General features: G+C 38.1%; 3 protein-coding genes across 4 annotated transcripts; 1 reads left to right on the forward strand and 2 right to left on the reverse strand.

Moving 5' to 3' along the window:
- Positions 1 to 1622: 1622 nt before the first annotated feature.
- On the forward strand, positions 1623 to 8588 carry LOC103424026 (nucleoside hydrolase 3-like). 2 transcript variants are annotated; one of them, XM_008362089.4, is made up of 12 exons: positions 1623 to 1977; positions 2727 to 2906; positions 3027 to 3137; positions 3827 to 4159; positions 4513 to 4689; positions 4789 to 5076; positions 6077 to 6199; positions 6301 to 6498; positions 6706 to 6959; positions 7153 to 7357; positions 7574 to 7879; positions 8087 to 8588. In XM_008362089.4, exons 1-12 carry the CDS (start codon positions 1771 to 1773, stop codon positions 8390 to 8392), a joined length of 2688 nt encoding a protein of 895 aa, XP_008360311.4. In that variant the 5' UTR covers positions 1623 to 1770; the 3' UTR covers positions 8393 to 8588. The 2 variants fall into 2 exon arrangements, with proteins under 2 accessions (XP_008360311.4, XP_028947775.2); XM_029091942.2 differs by lacking the exons at positions 1623 to 1977; positions 2727 to 2906 and having other exon boundaries at positions 3024 to 3137; positions 3897 to 4159.
- Positions 8589 to 10183: 1595 nt separating this feature from the next.
- On the reverse strand, positions 10184 to 12411 carry LOC103424025 (histidine-containing phosphotransfer protein 1). Its single transcript, XM_008362088.4, has 6 exons — positions 11753 to 12411; positions 11486 to 11616; positions 11270 to 11338; positions 10747 to 10818; positions 10564 to 10636; positions 10184 to 10456 (listed from the first exon to the last, which is right to left on the reverse strand). The coding sequence occupies exons 1-6, from the start codon at positions 11810 to 11812 to the stop codon at positions 10397 to 10399; spliced, it is 465 nt and encodes a 154-aa protein (XP_008360310.3). The 5' UTR covers positions 11813 to 12411; the 3' UTR covers positions 10184 to 10396.
- A 3629-nt stretch (positions 12412 to 16040) lies between these two features.
- On the reverse strand, positions 16041 to 18841 carry LOC103424024 (probable prolyl 4-hydroxylase 4). The gene is made up of 7 exons (XM_008362087.4): positions 18498 to 18841; positions 18323 to 18380; positions 18132 to 18236; positions 17867 to 17924; positions 17131 to 17306; positions 16640 to 16709; positions 16041 to 16529 (listed from the first exon to the last, which is right to left on the reverse strand). Exons 1-7 carry the CDS (start codon positions 18638 to 18640, stop codon positions 16234 to 16236), a joined length of 906 nt encoding a protein of 301 aa, XP_008360309.1. The 5' UTR covers positions 18641 to 18841; the 3' UTR covers positions 16041 to 16233.
- Positions 18842 to 23947: the final 5106 nt, after the last annotated feature.

A 23947-nucleotide genomic window follows, 5' to 3' on the forward strand; every position in this document is an offset into this window, starting at 1 on the left:
ATTCGAGGAAAATTTGAGCCAAGTCGAACCTTCTGAGTTGGCAAGTCAAAACTCGTCCAAATCATGATCTAGGGGTACGGCTATGTTTGTGGAGGTGAGACGAGTTCGAAGGTGTGGTTTTCAAGCCACGTTTGTGTGTTTTGGTGCATGTTTGAGAGAGTTGTAGAGTGAGAATGTGAAAGAGGGTCTTCGGGGAGAGAGAGCGGTTTACTCAATTTCTAATTGGTGGAACAAAAATGGAACTTGTTTTCTGATTGGGCGTGAGTGAGAGAGGGAAAAAATTGATTGGTGAAGAAGAAAATTAGGGAAAAATGAATGGTGTGAAGGATTGGTGGAAAAAATCAAATTGAATAATTTGATTGGTTGTTGAAGATAGAGGGACTGGATCACCAATTAGGGAAGGGATGGATTTTGTACAATTTTTAATGTACAATATCTACATCTTTGATAGTGTTTCCGACATTGTAAATTTGTGCGTGCGTGTACAAAATTACCCGTGATTAATGTACTTTAACGGTGCGTAACTTTTTTGTTACAAATCCGATTCGAGTCTAACATGCTCTCACGCATTCGTAACGACGAGTACTTTTTAAGTACAAAACTAGGAAAAAGAAACAATAGTCGAAAAACTACGTCCACGTCAGTTTCCACTTTTGTCTAAAGAAGGGTAAAATCGTCAAATTACACCAACGGAAAAGAAATTACAGTGAGAACTAAGGACGGGTCGTCACAGAGGGCCAGATGGCTCATTTTAGCAATTTGTCCCTCCAATAAATTAATATTTTAATGACCAATGCAGGGCCATATTTCTTACTATCTCCAACCGAAGGGCCAGAGGGTCATAGGCCAAACATAGCCCTGTGAAAAAAAAACCATCTCCAACCGAGAGCTAAAGGATCATAGGGTCATACATAATTTATTATTTTAATTGAATTACTATGGTTACTTAAATTAAATTACCTCAATAATTTTCATGTTGTTAAATATTTTTAAAAATGTTGTTTAAGTTTCATGTTGTTAAATTTTTTTTATGTTGTTTCATGTTACTTAATGTTATTTAATGACTTAGGAAGTTATAGGAAAAAAAAATTTGTTAAAAAAAAAAAATCAAATATGACGTCAGCATGTGGCCCAGCTCGGGGTTGGCTAGTTGGCCCTTTGGCCCTTTTTTGTCCAGTGGGGTCCAAGAGCCATTTGGTCTAGCCCTCAGTTGTAAACGGTTTTCGAGCTATTTTCGACCATCTGGCCCTCTGAACCCTTCAGTTAGAGATAACCTAAGAACCCTAGTACATGAGAAAATCTAGACGAGTGATACTATGTATAGATACGATTATTTTATCTAATTCATGCAAAATATTATAATACATATAAGGTTACATAAAATCAGTAAGAAATTTAATTCGTGCAAAATATTATAATACATATAGGGTTACATAAAATCAGTAAGAATCTTATACTAATTATAATAAGAAATTATATTTTGATAATACATACAATAATTACGAAGACGATTCCAAATTAATTAAAGACTATTCTAACACTTCTCGTTCGTCACGTGCCTCCGGCGTGTGTGACGTGTGTTCCATCCCATACATATATACTTTCATCATTAATATTTCTAAAACTCTCTCGACCAGTATCTCTCTGATTCTGTAAATCTCTTCCCATAGTTAAGTTGCAGGATTAGCTCCAACCAGTATTAAAGTATCATATCTTTGTAGTTTGGAGGGAAAAATATTTCTGGGTTTGGTTTGAAATTAAGAAACAGAAATGTTGTTCCAGAAGCAGAAACGTTTTGATTGGTTGGTGCAGATGCTAGTTGTTGTGGGATCAGTATTAGTTGTGATTGGAGCTACCAATTTGCGGACTGTGGAAGGCAGGCCTCACCGGATTCTTTTCGATACAGATGTTGATACCGATGATTTATTCGGTCTCTTGTACATCTTGAAGCTTAACAGATCAGAGTTTGAGTTGGAGGTGAGTTCATCATCCAATATCCATGATCATCAATTGTTTTGGTCATTCATGCTCCAAATTTTTTTGGCCAAAAAGTACTCAAGGCTATAAGTTGGGTTTGTCAAAGCTAAGCTTTCCAAATCTGCAAATGCTTAGAGCTCTCTACACGTCTCTTCGATGTATCCAGAGAATAATTAACTGTATATGTATGCATATATGCATGCATGCATGCAGGCATGCATGTATATATATATATGTGAATGATATTATATAAGCAATAAAATATATATACATATATAATATTATATTCATTTCTTGCCTTATAAATCTAAGCAAGTGATGATCACCAGCTTAACTCGTCGAACTAATGTTGTTGATTTAATTCATATAATTGGCTTTGAAGATGCAGAACTTGTTTTTTTCTTTTTAATGGCTTTAGCAAAAGTTATAGTTGATTCCATTATGAGTCCTTGAGGACCGAGTCAAATGATTCATATAGTTGAATGGATTCTGTGTTTGAAAATATGTGTAATTAATTAAAAAAATAATATTTTTGGTCAAACGACATGTAACAACTTTTATTTCCTTTATGTAAAAGTGAATCACTAAAAATATATTCCTACAGTTTCCACTCCTTGCACCTAAATTAGTGTCTCTTTCTACACAAATCAGAAAAGTTTTTTATTGAACAAAGTAAAAATAAATAAATAAATCATTGTTGTTTCCTGTAACTTTGGTAGTTATAGCACTGTAGATTTGTTTTACCACAGGCAGTGACTGTAAATGCAAATGCTTGGACCAATCCTGGGCATGCTGTGCATCAAATCTATGACATTTTATACATGATGGGGCGTGATGACGTGGCAGTTGGAGTGGGTGGTGAAGGTGGGATCAAAGAAGATGGTACAATTTTGCCAAATGTCGGTGGATATCTTCCAATTATTGAACAGGCATGAACAAATTATATATATCTAAATTCATATATAAATCATAATTATGCTTAATTAATCATGTAAAATTCATGTTTATTGACACCAATTTATATTACTTTTAAAAATAATTAACTTCAGGGGACTACGACAGCAGGAGGATGCAGATATAGACAAGCCATTCCTGTAGGTGCTAGAGGTCGGTTGGATATTGATTCTAATTTTGGCCTCAGAAAATCTTTCCTCCCCCAGGTAAAAATAATGTAAAGACAGTAATTTTAAGCTGTATTTTTCTTATATATTTCTCTGCTTCTTTTTTCTTCACTTTGAGTCTGTCTTGTAGAACTTGTTGCGAAGTGGTGTTACTCCTTGTTTCTTAAACCATTTTTCTTCTTCTGCATATACCTATTTAAAATTATTTTTCTAATATAGAATGAAGTGAATGAGATAAAAAAATGGCGCTTAAGAATCATTTCTCAAAGTTAAATATTTGGCTTGAAATATAGTGACCCAAGTGGCTTCACGTTGAAAATAAAAACAGTTCTACATTTAAGCTAATAGGGAGAAATTCTGATGAGCATTATATTACTGTACTAAATCAACAATATCAACAACATACCGATACTTGATTTATATCACATAAAGACTCTCTGAGGCTCTTAACATACTGATATTTATCGTCAACATATAAAGGATATAGATATATATCAACAACATATAAAGATAGTATCGATATAATATGACTAGTTGATAACAATTATAGTGTTATGGTTATGGAAGAACAGTACTATAGTAATGGTGTTACATGATAGCTTGTCTGACAAATTCATACATGAACAAGTGAAGAACTGTTTCCTTTGTTCATTTTTGGTGTTACATTAATTCTATATTTTGCTCAGGAATTTTTCTTTTTTTCTTTTCTTTTTCGTAAATGAAATTAGGGGAGCAGGAGATATACTCCCTTTCGACAACCTACTGCTCAGCAAGTGATGATTGACAACATATCTGCAGGTCCCATTACTGTATTTCTGATAGGAGCACACACAAACTTTGCCCTTTTCCTTATGAACAATCCACACCTAAAGAAGAATATTGAGCACATTTATGTCATGGGTGGTGGTGTGAGATCGAAAAACCCTACTGGTTGTTGCCCGGAAAATTCTACGTCGTGTGTTCCTCGGCAGTGTGGTGATCCTGGCAATGTCTTCACAGACTACACAAGTAATCCTTATGCTGAGTTCAATTTCCTTGGTGATCCCTTTGCTGCATACCAGGTTGTACTACAGTTCAATATATTTTTTCGGCCGCGAAATCATTGTCAGACGGTGAATTTGGACCTCACATTTTAGCAAATGGCCGTCAACATAACCAATGGTTCAAATTCATAGTCTGACAACATAAACATCTTATGTTGCCGAGCCGTTTGACAAGAGAACATTTATATAGTATGTATAGTAGACGAATTATTGTGATCAGATTCACACATTCGGGCAATAACTAACTTGGTTAATGGTTCAGATTCACACTCTAGTCTAATACTTATGTTGTTTGACACTTTGAGAAGAGAACATTTTCCGGGTTTGTAAGTGGTCGCATTTTTTGACAACGAAATTAATATATATTTCAGGTTATACATTCTGGGATTCCAGTCACCCTTGTTCCTCTGGATGCAACAAACACCATTCCCATTAGTCAAAACTTCTTTGAGGCCCTTGAGAAGAGCCAGAACACATATGAGGCACAATATGTCTTCCAGTCCTTGAAAATGGCTTGTGATACTTGGTTTGACAAACAATTCTACACGGTACATCCACGATTATTAGATTTTTCTGTGTTTAACACAATTTGTATCTATTTTTAATGAATCAAATGATCTGATATGATACAATGTGACTATTTTCAGAGCTATTTCATGTGGGATTCATTTACAGCTGGTGTGGCGGTATCAATCATGCGAAACAACTTGAATAACCCTAATGGAGAAAATGAATTTGCGGAAATGGAGTATATGAATATAACTGTGATTACTTCAAATGAACCTTATGGAGTAACTGATGGCTCTAATCCTTTCTTTGATGGCCTCAAAGTTCCAAAGTTCAACTTAGACAAAAATGGTGTGCATAGTGGTCATGTTCAAAAGGGACTAAGAGATCCATTTTGCATTGGGGAGAATGGCAAAGGGAAATGCAGGGTAACTTGCCTTCCAGTTTACAGCTTCCAAAATATAATCTCCTATTCCTCATTTGGCGTATGGGATTGAATTGGATTGGATAAATTCACTAGATTTAATGTTTGTTGAATGAAGAAATGGGTGCCAACTTCTAAGTTTTTGTCCAAGGTAGAAGATAGAGATTAGCCATGAAGGAAACTATCCTTCTGAGACCAATCATTTTGTGAGGATTCGAAGAAATTTGTTATTTTCATGACTAATCCATCTTCTTTATAACTTGGACAAGATTTGGAATTTGGCGTCGATTTCTTCATTCAATCCAATTATAGAAACTAAATGAGGCCTTACAGCATCTCCAAGAGAAACTCTAATTTTTTGTTAGACTAGTAAGTGAATAGTGTCAAAACACTATTTTAACTACTCAGTTTAACTTTTTATCTCAAACAACACTCTCGACTTTGAATAATTTATTATTAACAATTCAAACCCAGCCCATTCGTTTTCTAGAAAAACCTTCTCTCTCTTCTTTTTATGCTCCAGGGTCCACCCTTGAGTTTTATTACTTATGTAATATGTAGAAAGTGAATAGTTGCTCTCTAAATTTGAAGAGTGACTAGTTATTTTTATATAATAGTGACTCTTTTACAAAATCTCTTAGAGATGAATTTTTTAGTTTGGCTATTTAAAAAAGAGTTTTGGTTTGTTTTACTGCATCTCTTGGAGATGCTTAGTGGTTATAAGTTTAACTAACACAATTCTCATTTAAGGTAAAGTGCAGTGAAGTTTATTGATGATATATCCACGTTCTAAAAAAATGCAGATAACTGCACTAGAGAAAAATTTGCTTGCCTATGTTATAATCTTTATAAACTTGATTTTGTTTTAAAATCTTAAGAGTGTTTAGATTAAGGGTAAGCTATAATTTTCTTTCCTATATTCATTTAATTAACAACAACTCTCATGTTCACATATGATTTTCGTGAAATGGTGATTAACTTCCAATTTCGACACAATCCAACAGGATGGTTATACAGATGAAGTAACAGGATCAGAGGCTGTGTCTGTGCTTGTTGCTACAAAAGCCAAACCAAATCAGGACCCTCAAAGCCCACTTAACAGAGAATTCTTCGTAAGCTTCCTGGAGGTAATTAACCCCAGTAAAAGTTCCTTTTCTCAATCAATTTTTTTTTTTTTTTGTTGAAAGTTTTCGACAAAATGTCAACTCTTTTCCAATTGGTTTTGCAGGTTCTGAACAACCCCAAACAGAAAGGGAGATTCAATTTAACTACACAATTTCCATTTTACAAGGAAGTGACATATAAACCAGAATTTGGGAACAAAAAACTTGGTAAACCTGTTGTCTTTGACATGGATATGAGTGCTGGAGACTTTGCAGCTCTCTTCTACCTCCTCAAAGTACCTATTCAAGTGATTAATCTCAAGGTAGTTTTTTGCTTCTTCTCTTTTTGTAACTTAACTAGTTTAGTCGCCAGCAACTACTAATGTTTAAAGCGTGAATAAAGGGGCTTATTTTCGAAAAACCCCCCACTTTTTCGGAACATTATATTGGCCCAAAAAAACTCAAAAGAGCAGCTTAATTTGTCATTGATTTCCATACTATGAGCAAAACCTGTTTGTGTGTGGTTCCAGGCAATAATAGTGAGCCCAACAGGCTGGGCAAATGCTGCAACAATAGATGTGATTTATGACTTGCTGCATATGATGGGCCGTGATGACATCCCTGTAGGTCTTGGAGATGTATTTGCTACGAACCAGTCTGATCCAATTTTCCCTGCTGTTGGAGGCTGCAAATACCAACAGGCCATCCCTCATGGCAACGGTGGATTGCTGGACTCAGACACTCTCTACGGCCTTGCTCGTGATTTGCCACGAAGCCTACGAAGGTATTACTTTTCGGTCATTCATCAAATATTGTGTCAGTATACATGTCAGTATCTAATGAGGTTAAAAGTGGACCCAAATTTGAGTAGTGAACAGAACTTGGTAAGCGAATTTGGTGAGTGTAGCGATACTCTAGGAAAAATCGTGTGTTTCTTTAGATAGACCGAGACTGAAATCATAAGTACTTTTTACCAGGTATACAACAGAAAATTCTTTAGAACACGGAGCCCCGAAGGATACAGATCACCCTGAGCTCAGACAACCACTGGCATTGGAGGTTTGTGAGACTCTGGTGAAAACACTGGAACCCGGATCCAAGATTACCATATTGACCAATGGACCCTTGACCAATTTAGCTAAGATGATCTCGTCCAAAAAGAACACCGTCTCTTTAATACAGGTAAGTTCCTTGAACTTTGTCATATTTACCATCGTTCTTCCCTTCCCACAATCATCAACACGTGTGCATCAAGATTAGCAGCAGTTATGTAAAAAGTTGAAATTCACCCCAAATCACTATTTATTTGAACAGTGCAATTGATAATCATTCTTTAGACTAAAGTAATTTTATCACGTCAATATTTGCAGCAATGATGCCAATGTTTGCTAATTGCAGGATGTGTATATTGTTGGAGGGCATATCAGCAGCAATGACAAGGACAAAGGAAATGTGTTTACTATTCCTTCCAATGAATATGCAGAGTTCAATATGTTTCTTGACCCTTTGGCTGCAAAGGCAGTGTTTGAGTCCTCACTTAACATCACACTCATTCCCCTCGGCATCCAACGCGAAGTTGGTTCGTTTTCCAAAATCTTAGAACGGATGCGCCGGAAGAAGAAGACACCCGAGGCCCTTTTTGTCCGGCGGTTGCTGTCAAGGCTCTACCGGTTGCAGCAATTGCACCATAGATATCATCACATGGTAACTAAGCTTCTTGTCTAAGACCATACATGCCTGACTCATGCATTGTTTTTCTATATGTCTGTACTGGTTTAATGGGTAATGTTCTTTTGCCGGACTTGTACTGCCAGACTTGCACATTCGGGCAACAATCCACCTGATTAACGGTCTAGATTTACAGTCTGACAACTTACTTTCTCACTTCTCATATATTATATTCTGCTGCAGCAAACTTTCTTGGGGGAAATTCTTGGTGCAGTTCTCCTAGCTGGTGATTCCCGTTTGAATCAAACCTTCCAAGCGAAGCCCATCAATGTTTATGCCGAAGGTGTTGAATCCAGAGATGGACAGCTTTTGATTGACGAAAATCAACGGAAACTGGTCAGGGTATTGGACAGTGTAAATCCTCAGGCCTATTACAATCTTTTTGTAGACCGGCTTAGCGATTCAAACCAGTCAGCTATACTGGGTAGTTTTGAAGAACAAGTAAAATTCTGGCGTAAACCGCCGAATCAAACCGAGACCGCAGCGTAAGACGTAGAAATTTGTACGAGTTATATTGTACGAAAAAAGTAGAGTAGAGCGCCTAGATACTCACTTATCTCGCAACTCTCACCTAGATAGAAAATAGATACTCTAATTTTGCATTTTATTTATTTTAATAACTTGTAAGATAATTATTGAATACTTGAATGAACACTCATTATATATGATTCCCCATGTTTCAATATGTTCTAAAACTTTCTAATCTATATATCATTCTATTTTTCAATTTATGTATCTCAATTTTGCATGTGGTCCAATATCTTAGTGGATAGGGTGTTGGGTTTCTACCCAGCATTACAGTTCGAAACTCCCCTCTTCCCTATATTATTGTAATAGTTTCAAACTCTTCCCGTCCCCTTAATAATAATAAAATTAAAATAAAAAAGGTTTATGTATCCCAATACACATATATTTTTAAGTATAAATATGCACTTATTTATACAATATAAAATGAGTTTGCTTAAGCCACTTAGTACTACGGTTTTGTGATATTCCTTTTCACTGGTAAGTGAGAGGTTTTGAATTCGATTTTTGCCAAAAGAGAATTTGAACCACATTATTACTAGCCCATTCCCACTTAGTATAAATAATATTGTTTGTTAAAAATAAAAAAAAAGTTTGCTTAAATCCGCCTAGGTGATAGACCCCATTCCGTCGCTCAACTAGCACCTAGCGTCTTTTAAGACTTTGTAAAAAACATTGAATACAAAATCGGAAAATGCCATTGGAATTGTTCTTGGCCTTATTTGTTTAACAAGGTAAATTGTTCTTTGATTTATTATACTTGCACAGAGGCTAACCTGCTAGATCATATTTGATAGTAACTATAATATCACCATCTCAAGCCTGCAAGCGTTGGAAGTTTTATCCCTTTTTGCGTCGAAGCTCAATTTAACCGCCCGCTACAAAGAGTGATAATTCTCTGCAATGGGGTCCATCGCTTCTCTTCCTTTCTCACACATCACGCAACGTGTGAGAAAAGAAGAAAATGATGTATATCAATGTGAGAAAGGAAGAGAAACGTTATATCCCGGTTTCACGTAAGTTATAATGCATAACCAAAAAAAACTTAATATGGATATAATCTTCCCTTTTCTTCTTTATTCTGAGAAAACAAACAAGGATAATTTTGTTAAAGGGAACAAATTGTTATTGTCCAGCAGTGGTGATCATTGACCCTTTCTCATAGATTCTCCTTTCCTTAAAGAAAGAATTTGAAGAGAGAAGCACGTTTTAGAAGCAAACAAATGGCCAGCAAAGCAGATCAAGATTGACAATTAAAGCTTCAAAGAACCAAATCTTTCACATCTATTTTATAATATGGATTTACTAAACAAGACTGCATGATCATTTGTTTAATCTCTGCTAGCATGGATGACAACTAAGGAGTGATACCAACGGTGGCCATGAAATCCTACTAATAATAGTACAAAGGAAATTATTTCCGCGCGCCCTTTCTCCTCCCGTACTTCCCAGCTTGTTTATGTCCTCGATTCACCTCGATTTATTCAATCGCATGGCCAGAAATAAGAAGGGGAGTGCAAGAGAATAAAGAGAGTGTAAAAATCATTTCCCTAATACAAGACCAACCAACACAAACTTGAGTCATTGCAAAGGTTCCACAAAGCAGAAACTGCAGGCTGGAGATTTCTAATGATCAAAACCCTAGTCCGGTACAAAACTTGGGATCCATTTGCACAGCCGCAGTTCAATCACAACGACCCATATATATGAACAGGGTAAAGTAATTAATCAATGAAGCATGTCGCCAGATAAAACTGGATGGGAAACACCTTTTCATAAATAAAAAGGTTAAAGGTTCATCAAGAAGTGGCACCAGATGGAAAAACTACTCCTCATAATATTCATACAAGCACAAATTCATTAGTGAAGAGAATTTTCAATCAATTAAGAGAGGTGTTATACAATACTTGTGCGACGAGATCTCTCCAACCACCCCAACCTTCTTGTTTTCTTTTCACAATTGTAGGCTTAGAAATTCAATTCCAACATAGGAATCGACCCACCAGCTGCCATAATTTGTTGCTCCATCTGCAATCATCAACAATATTTAATTTTGGAAAAAAAAAATTAAGTAAATGGAAAAATTATAAGTTATATTAATAAGCAACATCAAGTGTCTATACAATTCTACTCACCACGAAGAGAGTTTCAAGCTTGCTCTTCACGAGGTAGTACTCATGCTTTACTTGTTGAACACATCTAACACACCTGCTAACAAGAAGTCTTTCAGTTTTCATGGTTCAAGACCTCACAGCTTCGGGAGCTGATTAAGAAAGAATTAAATGAAAAAATAACAGTAAAGAGTAAAGTAAAATCACCCTTCAGTGTTCTTTTCCTCGCAGAAATTGCGGAAAGCAATGCAGGCATTTTTAACTCTCTGAGCACCAATACTGTCAACCACAAAAACTCTCATCAAACAACATTCAGCTAAACATGAAGAGCAATTAGCTCTCAAACCTATGTCCCTATATCTAAACTAGATTAAGTTTACGGTAATGAATAATGATCACACCCCCGTTTTCTCCTTCTGTCCTTTCTTCTGTCCCTTGATTCTCTTTCAATTATTCAATCGAAAGGAAGGAGTCCAGAGGGAGAAGAGGGAAGTGCGAAATTCTCTTCCTGAAGTTTAACCTATCCAAGGGTGTATAAATTGGATTTATCTCAGTTTGAAGAAAATGCAAATTGTCCAAGTAGCTACAAAAATAGGGGTTCTAAATCGTAAAACCAGGAGTTCAAACTATGAAATCAACTGAGAAACTAAAAATAAATAACCAACTTTTGCTACTTTATTTCATGTTTTTTTTCATAGAAGGCAAAAAAAGAAGCAACATTTAAGTGTACCTGGAGCTACTACCCTTGAACTGGTGAACGTGGGCATCAACCCTTTTGAAGTCTACAGTTGGTTGTTCTCTGTGCAAACAAAAAAAGGGAAATCATGCACTCCTAAAAAGTATCCATAGCAAACTATGAGCACCACACAAATCAATCCAGTCCAGTCCAGTCCAATCCAATCCCAGAGACAAAAAGATAGTGAAAAGAAAGATCCTGGATTCTTACAGAGCTCTGGTGAGATCATTGAGAAGCTTCTCAGAATCTTCAAAGAAAAGAGACACCACTTCAACAACAAAATCTGGGTTGCTCTCATCCTGCAGCTGTTGGAGCTGCAAAAACTGACCATCCAGAAACCCCTTCTCTCACCCAACCAATAAAAAAAATTCCAAAATATAAAAACATCAGGAACAAAACAAGCAAAAACAACAAAATCAAAACAACCCCATCTGTGATTTATGCTTAAATTTCACATTTTTTTTCTGTTGCTTCTACCTCCAGGAACAAGGATTTTGTGTAGTCAACCCACTGTCTCTGCATCTGCCCCACCTCCATGTCTTTTCTTTTGTTCCTCTCCACACAGACAGAGTAAGAGAAAGAGAGCCAGCAGAGAAAAGCTTGTGCCTTGAATTGCAGATCTTGAGGAATTATTGCACAAATCAGAGACTATAAAGTTATAAAATTTTGGGAAAGCCAGAAAAAAGGTTTGTGAATTCAATGTGAAAAAACAAAATCCAAAAGCTGCTTGCTTTGGGGTATTTGACCCCCTTTCTGGTTTCTATCTCTATCTGGATGTGTGCTCTGGTTTTTAGTATTTTTCTCATAGAATCACAAACCCCACCAGTTGCCCTCCTTTATACATTTAAATTTATTATTATCACACACGTTCTCCCTCTTTCTTTGATTTTCTTGTAATTTTGTTCTTCATTTTTCAAAGTGGTGGATGTGATGTGAGAATCCACAGCTGATCATGTCTTTCAAGTCCCACGTTGCTTTTTGCCACATCGTTTTAAAGTATTTGGGTTTTATTAGGTAAATAAACCCTAGGGTTGTTTAAAAAAAATGACCTTAAAAATGGAGAAGGACTTGTGTGGATCGAGACTTCACAATGACGATTGATTTATTTCATGTCTAAGTTGTTTTTAGTTGAAAACGATGTGGTTCAGTTCAAATTACGCTTAAAAAGTGTGAACTGAATCAAATTTTTTAAACGGGCCTTAACCCATTTGATCTTTTGGGCTTTAAGAACCTCAGCCCTAGTAAACAGAAATAAAATTGGTTATAATCTTTTAATTGAAAAATGAAATCACGAGATTATAAAGTGTAGGGTGCAACCCAGACGAGTTGGAAGGTCAATCGAGTTTTGGATCATTTAGGTTTATTAGGGCTTGAGTTCATTCGAGTTAGATTTGTTTGTGTATACTTTTTGCAGTCAATCGACTTCATCGAGTTTGGCTCTACCAACCGGTCCAATTTTATTCAAATTTTACAAAAAAAAAAAAAAATTATTCATTAAGATTTGATTTCCACATCTCATTAAATCTTTTGTTTTCAATTTCAATCATTTATTTTGTACCACTCAATATTACATACTATTTTTAATAAAAAAAATTGCGAGAACAAAAAATATTCAACACAACACTATGCGGAGGGGGTGAGCTTAACCTCACAATGGAGATGCAATAATATGATTTAAATTCTCATTTGGCGAGAATTAATCCTAAAACATATCACTTACAAATAAAAATAAATACTAATAAACCATATTACTAAGTGGCAGTATTACATACTATTACAAATAAAAAGTTAGCGGTCGTGCTGGTCGGAAGTAAACAAGAGCCAAATTGTTAAGGATTTTCCCTTGTTTGTTTACCCACTTCGAGTAAAGATAATTATTAGAATAATCCCCAACTAAACAAATGACATCCCATCCCAATATCTCACGTGGCAGAATTATCATTTGCCAAAATGGTTAAGTAGGTTTTGGCAACATCACCTCATCTTCAAGACTTGAAGTTGTTAAATGTACCATCCAAACTTCATGTCATAAGCTCTCCAATAAACCAAAAAAAAAAAAGAGCTTTAATGAAAAGGGTTTGGTCCAACAAATATTTAACAAAAAACTATCTCAAAATGTTATTTAACCAAAATGGCTCAAAGTTTAATAAAAAATCATCCAAAACTATTGTCCACGAGTAAAACTTACAAGCCAAACCCGCTACAAATCTACATTTTCGTAAATACGCTTAAATGATTTGATATTGTCCCGATTCTTCACCAACCTCAACCCAGCACGAAACCGCCATAATAACTTCCTGCCTTCCTATCAAATCAAATTCCCCCATTTCAAAAACAACCAAATCAAAGTTGAAAAAATGAAGTATTCATTAGAACAAAGCCGCCTAAACAAGTTCAAAGAAGTTTAATGGCAGAAACTGGCGAAAAAATGTCTGGAAAAAAAAAGAACAAAAACATAAAACTGTTTCTGGAGAGCCCAAAACATAATACTGTTTCTGGAAAAAAAATCTGACACAGTGTTTGTTTTGTCTGTGCACAAACAAACACTGTATATGGAAAGAAAAGAACCAAAATCCAAATACGGTGACTTAAATTCCAGCAACAATGACTTAAATTTCAGAAACAATGACTTAGATTTTAGAAACAATCTATGTTTTAACCTTTAACTGTTTCTTTTCTTTCAAGCATCAGTTGATTATATTTAAGAAGCAGGATGCTTATTTTACTTTGAATCCAAATACAGTAAATTTCACTATTTCTTTTCTAGCTTACATTTAAGAAATAGAGTGTTTATTTCCACTGACGAAGAAAAATTGAAAAACAATACCTCGAATACATTATGAATAATAATGACAATCACATTTCAACGAAATAATACAAAATATAAATTAAATAGCATAAGGGTCTATAGTTTTATTTCAAAGAAAAAGAAGAAGGTCTGCAAAACAACGATAAACTCCATTAACGACGAAAATCTGGAACTCAACCTAAAAAAGTTAAGGGTAAAATCACAAATCATAATTTATTATAGTTGAGCCATTTTTAGTTGGACTACTTTAATATGGGCATTGTACTAATCATTAAACAAAAATTATAACATGATTTTTTATTAAAACAAAAACTTTTCAAGCTCTTTTCATTAGTTTTCTTAAAAAAATAAAGACTTCATGTCATATTTGATGAATGTTTGTTTATTTCTCAAGACTTATAACTTAAGTAATTTAAATCACTCACGCTTGTACCGAAGTTATATTTGATGCACATGATGTCGCTTGCATTTAAAAGAAAAATGATTTGTTTATTTCTTGGTCCAATAAACAATACCCAATATAGGAAAATCTTTAAATTCCACGCACCCAAATCAATTGTGTTTTGTCACAAGAAGGGTCACTTTTTCCCCTCAAAAAGACAAAGTAAGGTGTCTTCCTGTTCTTTTTTTTTTCTTTTTCAATAATTGGTAATGAAAATTGTACTATATGGGTGGAAACATATTCTTATATATTCCTATAGATAAAAGGAACATATCCTACTAGTTGTTTAATGCTTCAAAGGATGTAGCTATTTGTGCTCCATTGATATGCTTGGACATTGCAAAACCCAAAAGGTTAGTTGTTCACGTGCGAGAGGGTGACTTTTAGCCGTTGATGCATTGTCCGACGTGCGTTAGCTTCTGGAAACTTGACCACCCCAAGCAATAAGATACGGAATCATTAGCATCACCATCATTCCACAACTAGCAATTAAGCACCTTTCTTTCTTTCCATCCTATTCAAATGTCTTATTACTGGCGCCCAAAATCAGTTTACCAATAAATCTAATATGGAGGCACCAAATAAATGAAGCGTTGAATGTGCAACTAAGAATCCAATAATCAGAACCCAACGGCTACAAATGTTGGTGTACGGTATACACCGGCACATACTAAAAAATTCCGTTTGTTTACAACCTCAATTCTCGAATATTTGAGAACTGGGGAGGGGGATGCTGGATCACAAACATCTGATGCATGTGTGTGCCATGCTTTTGCTATGAATTACCAAATCACAGCATGCATCGGAAGCTGCCAAAATGACCTAATGGTAGGACAGACATGCAAAGGATTAAGGACCACCACTCTTACTTGGGGGAGGGGCCTCCCCTTCTGACCTTGTTGGGAATCCAAGTGAGGTCCTTCCAATTTGCAGACATCATGACATGCGACGATTTCAACCCCCAATCAAACACATATAGGAAAGTACATACGTTAATTTGTGTGGCTAACAAAATTACAAGAAAATCAATGCGTGACACCACTAAAATCTGGGCTGCTTGGTCCCAGTGAAAATTCTACTATGATCTGGTGTATACTTGTATCCTATACACTCTTCCCCTTAAATCTAATATATATGTACTATCAAAGAAAACTCTTAAATCTTTCATCACACCATCAGCAGTAAAATAATTGAGAACTTGCATCTCTTTTTCTCATGAAACGCGCAATAACGCACATAAATAGCCATGCGCTTGTGCACATGTCTCAGTTCTCAAACTTCAAGCATATGGAGAGTGACATGGAAGATGTTACAACTAATGATTCCTAACGGAGAAGAGGATAGTCGAACTGTGAAAAATTATAAACATAAACATAGCACAATACTCCAAGCAACCAGCTAGATTATAAACAGTGTGTAATTACTCAAATCATTATTTCAGGTCTCAAGTATATACATGGCCACATTTCTTTTGGTGGGTTTCTATTGCCGAATTTCGTTTCAAAAAGCAAGGGTACAGTTTTAACCAATATAATTAGCAAAGACGGACAGAGTTGCTACCCAAGTAATGGGTCAATTCAGCTATATACGTCTGTAAAGTACTTGTAATAAAAATAAAATTACAATCGACCAAAAAAGTAATGAATGAACACAACAGGAACAGAAAGCCTCCAAAGGATGCTCCACATGGAAATCATGAAGTGAATTCTAACATACCTTACAACTCCTCCTACAGTAGCCAGGAAGCTCAGGAGTTCCAACCATATACTCTTGGTTCTTGGTGCATTCCCCAAGGGCAGCCCATCTCTCACAACTCTCATTCAGATCTCCACAGTCCCCACTGGCATCCAAGTTCTTGTCAAATGAGTCAACATGAATCCACTTTGTTGCTGACCATTTCTCACCTTCAATCACTGGGCAACCGGCATGGAGACTGTTCGGGTCTGGAACAGCCTGTGGGGTGAGACTGAAGAAAAGAAGGGCATCTCCACGTTGTGGTTTCACTGAATATTTCCAAGGTGAAGTGAGAAAACAACAGAAAACATCAACTTTTTCAACAATTTCTATATTTTGATAAAAGCTGTATTGATTTATAATTTTATAGAGAGCTTACCTGCAATTCCTTTCTTTGCACACTCAGAGAGACTGTGATCTATTTCTGCAGCCTTACGGCGTAAAGGTATCTGCAGCCAGAGTGGTTTACAAAAATAACTATTAACAACATTAACTAAAAACCTCTTTATATCTACTACCCAACCAAATAACAAAACTACTGACATTTTTTATCTTACTTTCTGCGGCTCGGTATCCTTCTAGTTTTTCATGATTTCTATAATAGACAGTTGTTGAAATAACTATAAGCAATGGCAAGGGTTCTGCTCATTCAAATGCGACATAGAACAAGCCAATGCAGATGAACAAGCATGTCAGTCATGCCAATATTACCAATCCAAGGGCGGCCAGGGAAATCATCAGAATAAAGATTATTCTCTATGTTGGCAGAGAACTACCAAATGGAAATTCTGGTAACACTAATCTGTTCAATGGTGCTCGAGTTAGCTCAATAGAAATTATAGAACGCAGGAGGTGAATAGTTTAGCTAACCTCTGCTTCAGGGAACACAGTTTCACCACCTTTGGCCACATCAGTAAGATACATCAGTACAGTTGCTATGCGGTGTCCACCCCTGGCAATATTGACCTTGTCGACAAAGTAATCGTAGTGTGGTTCATATTTCTGCCCAGGCTCATACCTCAATACTTGTATGTCTTCTCCATTTTCTGAGAGGCGAGAAACACAAATCACATGTAAGCTTGCCCCAAAAACGAACTGGTTTTTTTTTTTTTTTAATTTCATCACATCAATTTTTCTTTATCAATCCTATATTTTCAATGCTCAGTTTTTTATACTGGAAGAATAGACAACCTCTGAAATCTTACCAACATGGCTCACCAAACATTTGAGTTAGCATTTCCCATGTTCACCGAATTCAGCAGCAATAACAATTTTTCTATCTATACCAAAAGTTATGCTTGTCGTATTTTGATTATCTTCCCTGAATTACACTCAGTTTTCACTTCAATCTTCTTCATCAGAACATCAAAACATCCAATTATAAGCAAAGAGAGAAGAGAAACAGGTCGTGCTGCTAGAATCTAGATATATGGCCCCGTCAATGCAACACATGAGGACCTCAATAAAAGGACAACAATTTTGATCCCTGATTTTTGAATCGACAAGGTATGACTGTGGATATTAATTGTATTATTCAAGGTTAACTACCTGTTGAAGGTGATAAGAAAAGAACAATACAAACAGTATTCTTCTGCAAAGGGTTTACCTTTTGGAAGAAATGTCCATGTTGAAAGCTTGTCCTCAATACCAGCAACAATAGGATCCTACACAATGAATTTAAATCGTCAAAAACATCATACATACATTAATTGCGGCGACTTGCAACCGGATTTGTGACCAATTATTATCTGCGAACAATCGAACATCCACATTTATAATGCAATCAATGCATTTTGGGCTAAAAACATAAAATTGAATGGCAAGTGGCAAATAATTAGAAATGATGAGTAATGGATAGCAAAAAGGCAGACCTTGGCCTTGGGAATGAACATGCCGGAGCTGGTCCGCACCTTGCTGAGCTTGCTCTGACCGGACAAGTTATCGGCGACGGCGGATCTCTTGAGCTCCGATTTCGCCTATTCGCAACAACAAAATCAAACACAATGATAAAAGCGTGAAAGAAAAAAAATCAGAATTGAAATGCGCAAAATGGAAAGCTCACGATGGAGATCAAGTGATCGCACTCGGCGTCCGTCAGCAAGCCTTCGTACACGAAAGCTCTGCAATTGATCATTCAATCACATCAATCCACTTCCAATCGCCGAAAACAAAAAAAACAAAAAAAGAAGAAAAAGAAGAAAATTTTAATTTTAGAGAGAGAAGGGGAAGATAGAGACCTAGGGTTCCATGAGATCTGTTTGACTTTGGACGGATTGACGGTGAAGGTGCGGGAAGCAGAGGAGAAGGAGGAGGAGGTGGAGCAGATTGAGAGCATGAAGAAGAAGAGGAGGAGGAGGAGGTGAAGGCAAACCCTAGTCATCAGAGCTGGGTCAGATTTTCTCAAAATCTCTCAGATGCAGAGAGAATGTGTCAATGTCAAATTGTCAACTGAATTTGTTTGTTGTTTTGGAATAATCCTAATCCTAATCTCAAATCTCAGTGCACTGCGGTGGCTGCTGCTGTTGTTAACTAACCGTGGCGCCAAGTCTTTTTCATCTTGATTTTTACTTCACTGTTACATGTCTTCTACTACTTTTTTGTTTTCGAGATAAAAGTTAAAATTTTATTTCAAAAAATTCAAAAATCGAGCTTAGAATCTCTTTTAATTTTGAAAAAATAAGTAACCGTTAGATGTAAATGTGTAACAACAGTTAACCGTCGGACAAATAATTAGTCATATTCGGTGTGAGCTTAACAAACGAAGTCTATATTTATTGATCAACAATTGTTGCTAAGTAATGATTAGAGTACTTAATTATTTAATTTTATAATTTTATCAAGAATCGTAGCCACGTAGTGATTAGGTTACTTAAATAAATAATTTTATGAGTAAGTAGATGGACCATATTTTCTAATCTCATTTAGGTGGCAAGTCTATTAATTGGTGAAGTTAATAATTAATGTAATGAGTAGATCTTACCTGCCATATATTTTTTTTGATTTACTTGCCATATATATTATAGGACTTTTTGGTTGAAATGATTTAATTTCAGTCTCTAGTTGATGAAATGATCTGGGGTTCGTTTGGATGTGTTTTTAAAATGATTAAAAGCGCTTTTAGAGAAAATGTTATTAGGTTCCAAAAGCACTTTAAGTGCTTTCTACAAGAATCACTAGTTATGTGCTTCTCCAGGAAGCACTTTAAGTGTTTTTTTAGGATTTATTAGCATTTTTACTAAGGATTGTTTCCAAAAAGATTTTCATCAAAAGCGCTTTTGTGGAGCCAAAAAAATTCACTAGGCGACACGTGGACTTTTGGACAAAAGAGGACAAAAATACCCTCGAGGCATACCGGGTTTCCTACACGCGAGCAGTGGAGAATCATCCATCAACCAAGTCAGGAGTACCCAAAATGGGTAACAATTCAAAACCTATTTCATTCCATATATGTTTTTACCTCATTTTTTCCTTATTCAATTAGCCATTTATTTCAAACATTTCATAACATCCTCAACCAATTAATATAATCAATATATTAAAGGCTAATTACATCACCATATTAAGCCCACAAATCACCCTAAAGGCCGGTTATCCCTTCTCCAAAGGGAGCCGGCCATTTCCTTCTTTTTTCACCATAATTTTCCTTTTTTGTGACATTGATTAGCCAATTATACAAAAAACCACCAAAACATTCATTTTATGTTTAATAGCCAAATAAATTGGCTAATTAAACCTAAATCAAACCCAAAAAACCCTAGCCACCTCTTATCCCTATAAATATACTCTCATTTCTCACCAAAAAGCCAATTCCAACACTTTGGCAAAAATCCCAAAATTCTCTAAACACTCTTTCTCTCTAAATTCTAACTTTGGCATCGGAGGTTCTTTGGCCAAAGCCCCCCCCATTCATCGTGGGCGCGTGAGGCTCTTGACCTTAACCTAAGGTGTTAATTGTTTTGTAGGTGCAAAATCGTCCAAGATCGAGGAGGAAGAAATTTGCATCCACAAATTGGTGCTTTAATTGAGAGTTGAAATCCATACTCGTAGAAGACTCTCGCACAAAAAGGTTTTTTCTTTATTTTCTAGTCCATTTGAATATTTTTCATACGTTCTTATTATTAGAATTTTTTTACTTGCAAAGGTTCTTTGATAAAACGTATAAGCAAAATATAATGGCTAGAAATTTAGAAAATTCCACGAGTGAAAATTCTAATGTTCAAGAAATGGGATTGCGGAGATCCGTGAGGCTAAATGCGACAATAAGTGGAGCAGCACCACCACCACGAGTTTCCACCATGGTAACCACCACGATGGCGAGGTCCATGGTGCCTTCACCACGGCTCGAGCCGTGCCATCCAAGGCTCACGACACCAAAGCCACGGCCCAAGTCGTGCCATCCAAGTTTGCACGGGCCCGGGCCCAAGCCTCGCATTCGCTTGCATCACATTCTAAGCAGTCTGCTCCCGCCAAGCAACCTGCTCTCGTGACCCAGCCTGCTCCCGACGAGCAGCCCACTCCCGTGGCCCAGCCTGCTCCCGCCAAGCAACCTGCTCTCGTGGCCCAGCCTGCTCCCGACGAGCAGCCCACTCCCGTGGTCCAGCCTGCTTCCGTCGAGCAGCCAACTTCCGTGGCCCAGCCTGCTCCTGCCAAGCAATCTGCTCCCGACGAGCAGCCCACTCCCGTGGCCCAGCCTGCTTCAGTCGAACAGCCCACTACCGTGGCCCAGCCTGCTCCTGCCAAGCAGTCTGCTCTCGTGGCCCAGCCTGCTCCCGACGAGCAACCCACTCCCGTGGTCCAGCCTGCTTCCGTCGAGCAGCCCACTCTCACAACCCAATCTGCTCCTGCCAAACAGCCTGCTCTCGTGACCCAGCCTGCTCCCGACGAGCAGCCCACTCTCAAGGCCCAGACTGCTCCCGTGGCTTTCCAAGCAGCCCAAGTCGGCCCAAGACTATCTCAACCATCTGGACCTACCATCGAGCCGGGAGCATTCTCACCATATTTTTTCGCGGATTTTCCCAACTCAAATCTCGCGCCCGGAGTCTACCACTATTCCACTGCCCAAGGAGGCGCATTCCTTCCAAGCTATTCCAATCCAAATGGCGAACAACACTTGTCTCGACAAGTCATAGAGTTGACGAGCGCCCTTGCACAATAGACAACCTTGGTGAATCAACTTTTGCAAAGCATCGGGATCCAACGTGCCCCCGGACGAGGTATCCCGAAGTAGGACAAGGGCAGACAGACATTTCCAGCAGCGTCCCGGTAAGCAGCCACTCGACCAGCCACGAGCCGAACGTTTAGGCAGTGTACATTCCCGTCTTAGAGCGCGAAGGAGCATGCACTCTCGACTAGGCCCACGAAGGAGCATACATTCACGGTTGGGGTTATACTTCGATAGTCAACATGAACAACCTTCCGGCAAAGTGTCTTTTCGCAGCTAAGCCCACAATGAGCGTCCTCCACCTCACATCAGAGTAGGAAGCACGACGGACGGAGATAAGCAGTCACTCAATCCAGCTCAAGTTCAACCAGCAGCCTGCGAAGAACTCGCTCACCTACTAGGAACGCACCACATGCACTGCATCCGCGACATAGACGAGCCAAACACATGGAAGAGCAACTTAGACCAGAAAGTCATGACTGGGGGCAGCCGAGAGCTTCGCTACCCCAACAAAGGCAAATTCAGGATGAAGTAGAGAGACTATTGACCAAGCGATTACATGATTTCCAACGCAACGAGGTCACCGACGAGGCACTAAGACGGAATATAACCAACATAAGCAAGTCACCCTTCACGGAGGAGATCGAGCAGGCAGAGCCTCCACGCGAGTTCAGCATGCCACATTTCACATCTTTTAAAGGGGATGAAGACCCGGATAGACACTTAAAACATTACCAAAGTGCAATGATCCTTTATCGAAACAACGATGATCTCATGTGCAAGATATTCGCCACCACTCTACAAGGCGAGGCACAAGATTGGTTCTACACCCTGCCGCCACAATCCATCCGAAATTTCTACGAACTTTCTTTGGTTTTCACCAAAGAATATTCATCCTATCGCTCGATCAAAAAGAAGTCTGACCATTTGTTCGACATCAAGAAGAACCCAAAGGAGTCGCTTCGTGACTATGTGAGGAGGTTCAAAGTAGAGAAGGTAAAAATAGTCGGATGCAACAACTCGATAGCTAGAGCAGCCTTCCAAAAAGGACTTCCAGCAGACCACCCGCTATTCGAAAAATTGATCATGAAAGAAGATCTAACTCTGGCAGACTCTTTTGCTTTAGCAGAGAAGCATGCACTTTGGGATGAAGCTCGCCAATGCATATTCAAGGACTTGAAGAAGTACCCGACATCACCTCCCTAGAAGCAGCGGAGGACTTATTCGCATGTTTGACGGTATCTAAAGTAGCAATAAGCTCTACCATCATGCGAGAAAAGCTGGGGGCCCGACTACCTATATTATACAGTTACCTGCAGTCATCATCATGACGCACTATTCCGCCAAATCCAAACCGGCGACGATAAAGGCGTAGACCCTGGCAGATGCAAAGTTTTCTGACGAACGTAACAACTCGGCCCAACGATGCCCCGAAGGCAGTCGATCACACTTTAGCCGCACATATTCCCTCAATGGAGATTTCTGGCATTCGCATGTCAACGGCGTATCCAACTACAAAGGCTCGCGAGCAGCCGTGGTTCGTGGCAACCGACTACTTCACCAAATAGGTGGAAGCAGAGCCTATGACGACCACGATTCAGACGGACATAGAGCGCTTCATATGGAGAAACATCATTTACCGATTTGGCATCCCTTAATCCATCGTCACCAACAACGGCCTGCAATTCGTGAGCAAAGATTTGGCGAAGTTCTTCCAAAAATATGGCATCAAGCAGCATATGTCCATGCCGAGATATCCTCAAGGCAATTGGCAGGCCGAAACATCCAAAAAGATGGATCTCATCTGGGAAGGTCTGTACAAGCTCAGCAGAATAGGCGGCAAGAGTAATTATACCCCCGCTACCATGAAATGATAAAAGATCGAAAAGTAGTGGAGCGCCTACAATATGAGGAAGTACCATGTGTGACCTCTCGCTACATCAAAGCCCGAAAACTCAAGCAGCTCGACGGGCACTACCTCACCAGTTGAGGATTATCCAGTTGTTATGCAGTTCTTACCTTACATCTAAGTTCTCATTCGTTTAACTCGTTTTTCAATGAGGAATTCAGAAGTAATCACGACTTGGCTTGGCTGCATGCTTACAACAACTGATCACTCATGCACTTCAAAAGAAGACCACACCCTTCTTAGGGACTTACCGCAAGAATTGCGCCCCCCGAGGGACCAACCATGCTCTCCAGTGCGAGAGGGTAAACTAATTGCTCTCAAACGCGAGAGGGTAAACCAATTCCCCGACACCCACATGAGTCAGCTCTCCAAGAACGAGAGGATAAACTCTACACTCTGAATATCCAGACGTGGATGAGCCGGGCTGCCCTAGTATAACTAGATGCACAATGGCTTGCGCCGGGATTCCTAGAAGTAGCCGCAATGGTCTTTTTCAAGGCTTAGCTAACTGAAGGATTTTGGGTCTCTTGGCCTAATCCGTGGGGAACCGGGCCCTAGAGACGGAGAGGGCACATTACGCAGTACATCCGATGGACGGCTGCCCTGGAATCCTAAAG

This window comes from Malus domestica, chromosome 13 (assembly GCF_042453785.1).
Source record: "Malus domestica chromosome 13, GDT2T_hap1".
NCBI classification, from domain to species: domain Eukaryota; kingdom Viridiplantae; phylum Streptophyta; class Magnoliopsida; order Rosales; family Rosaceae; genus Malus; species Malus domestica.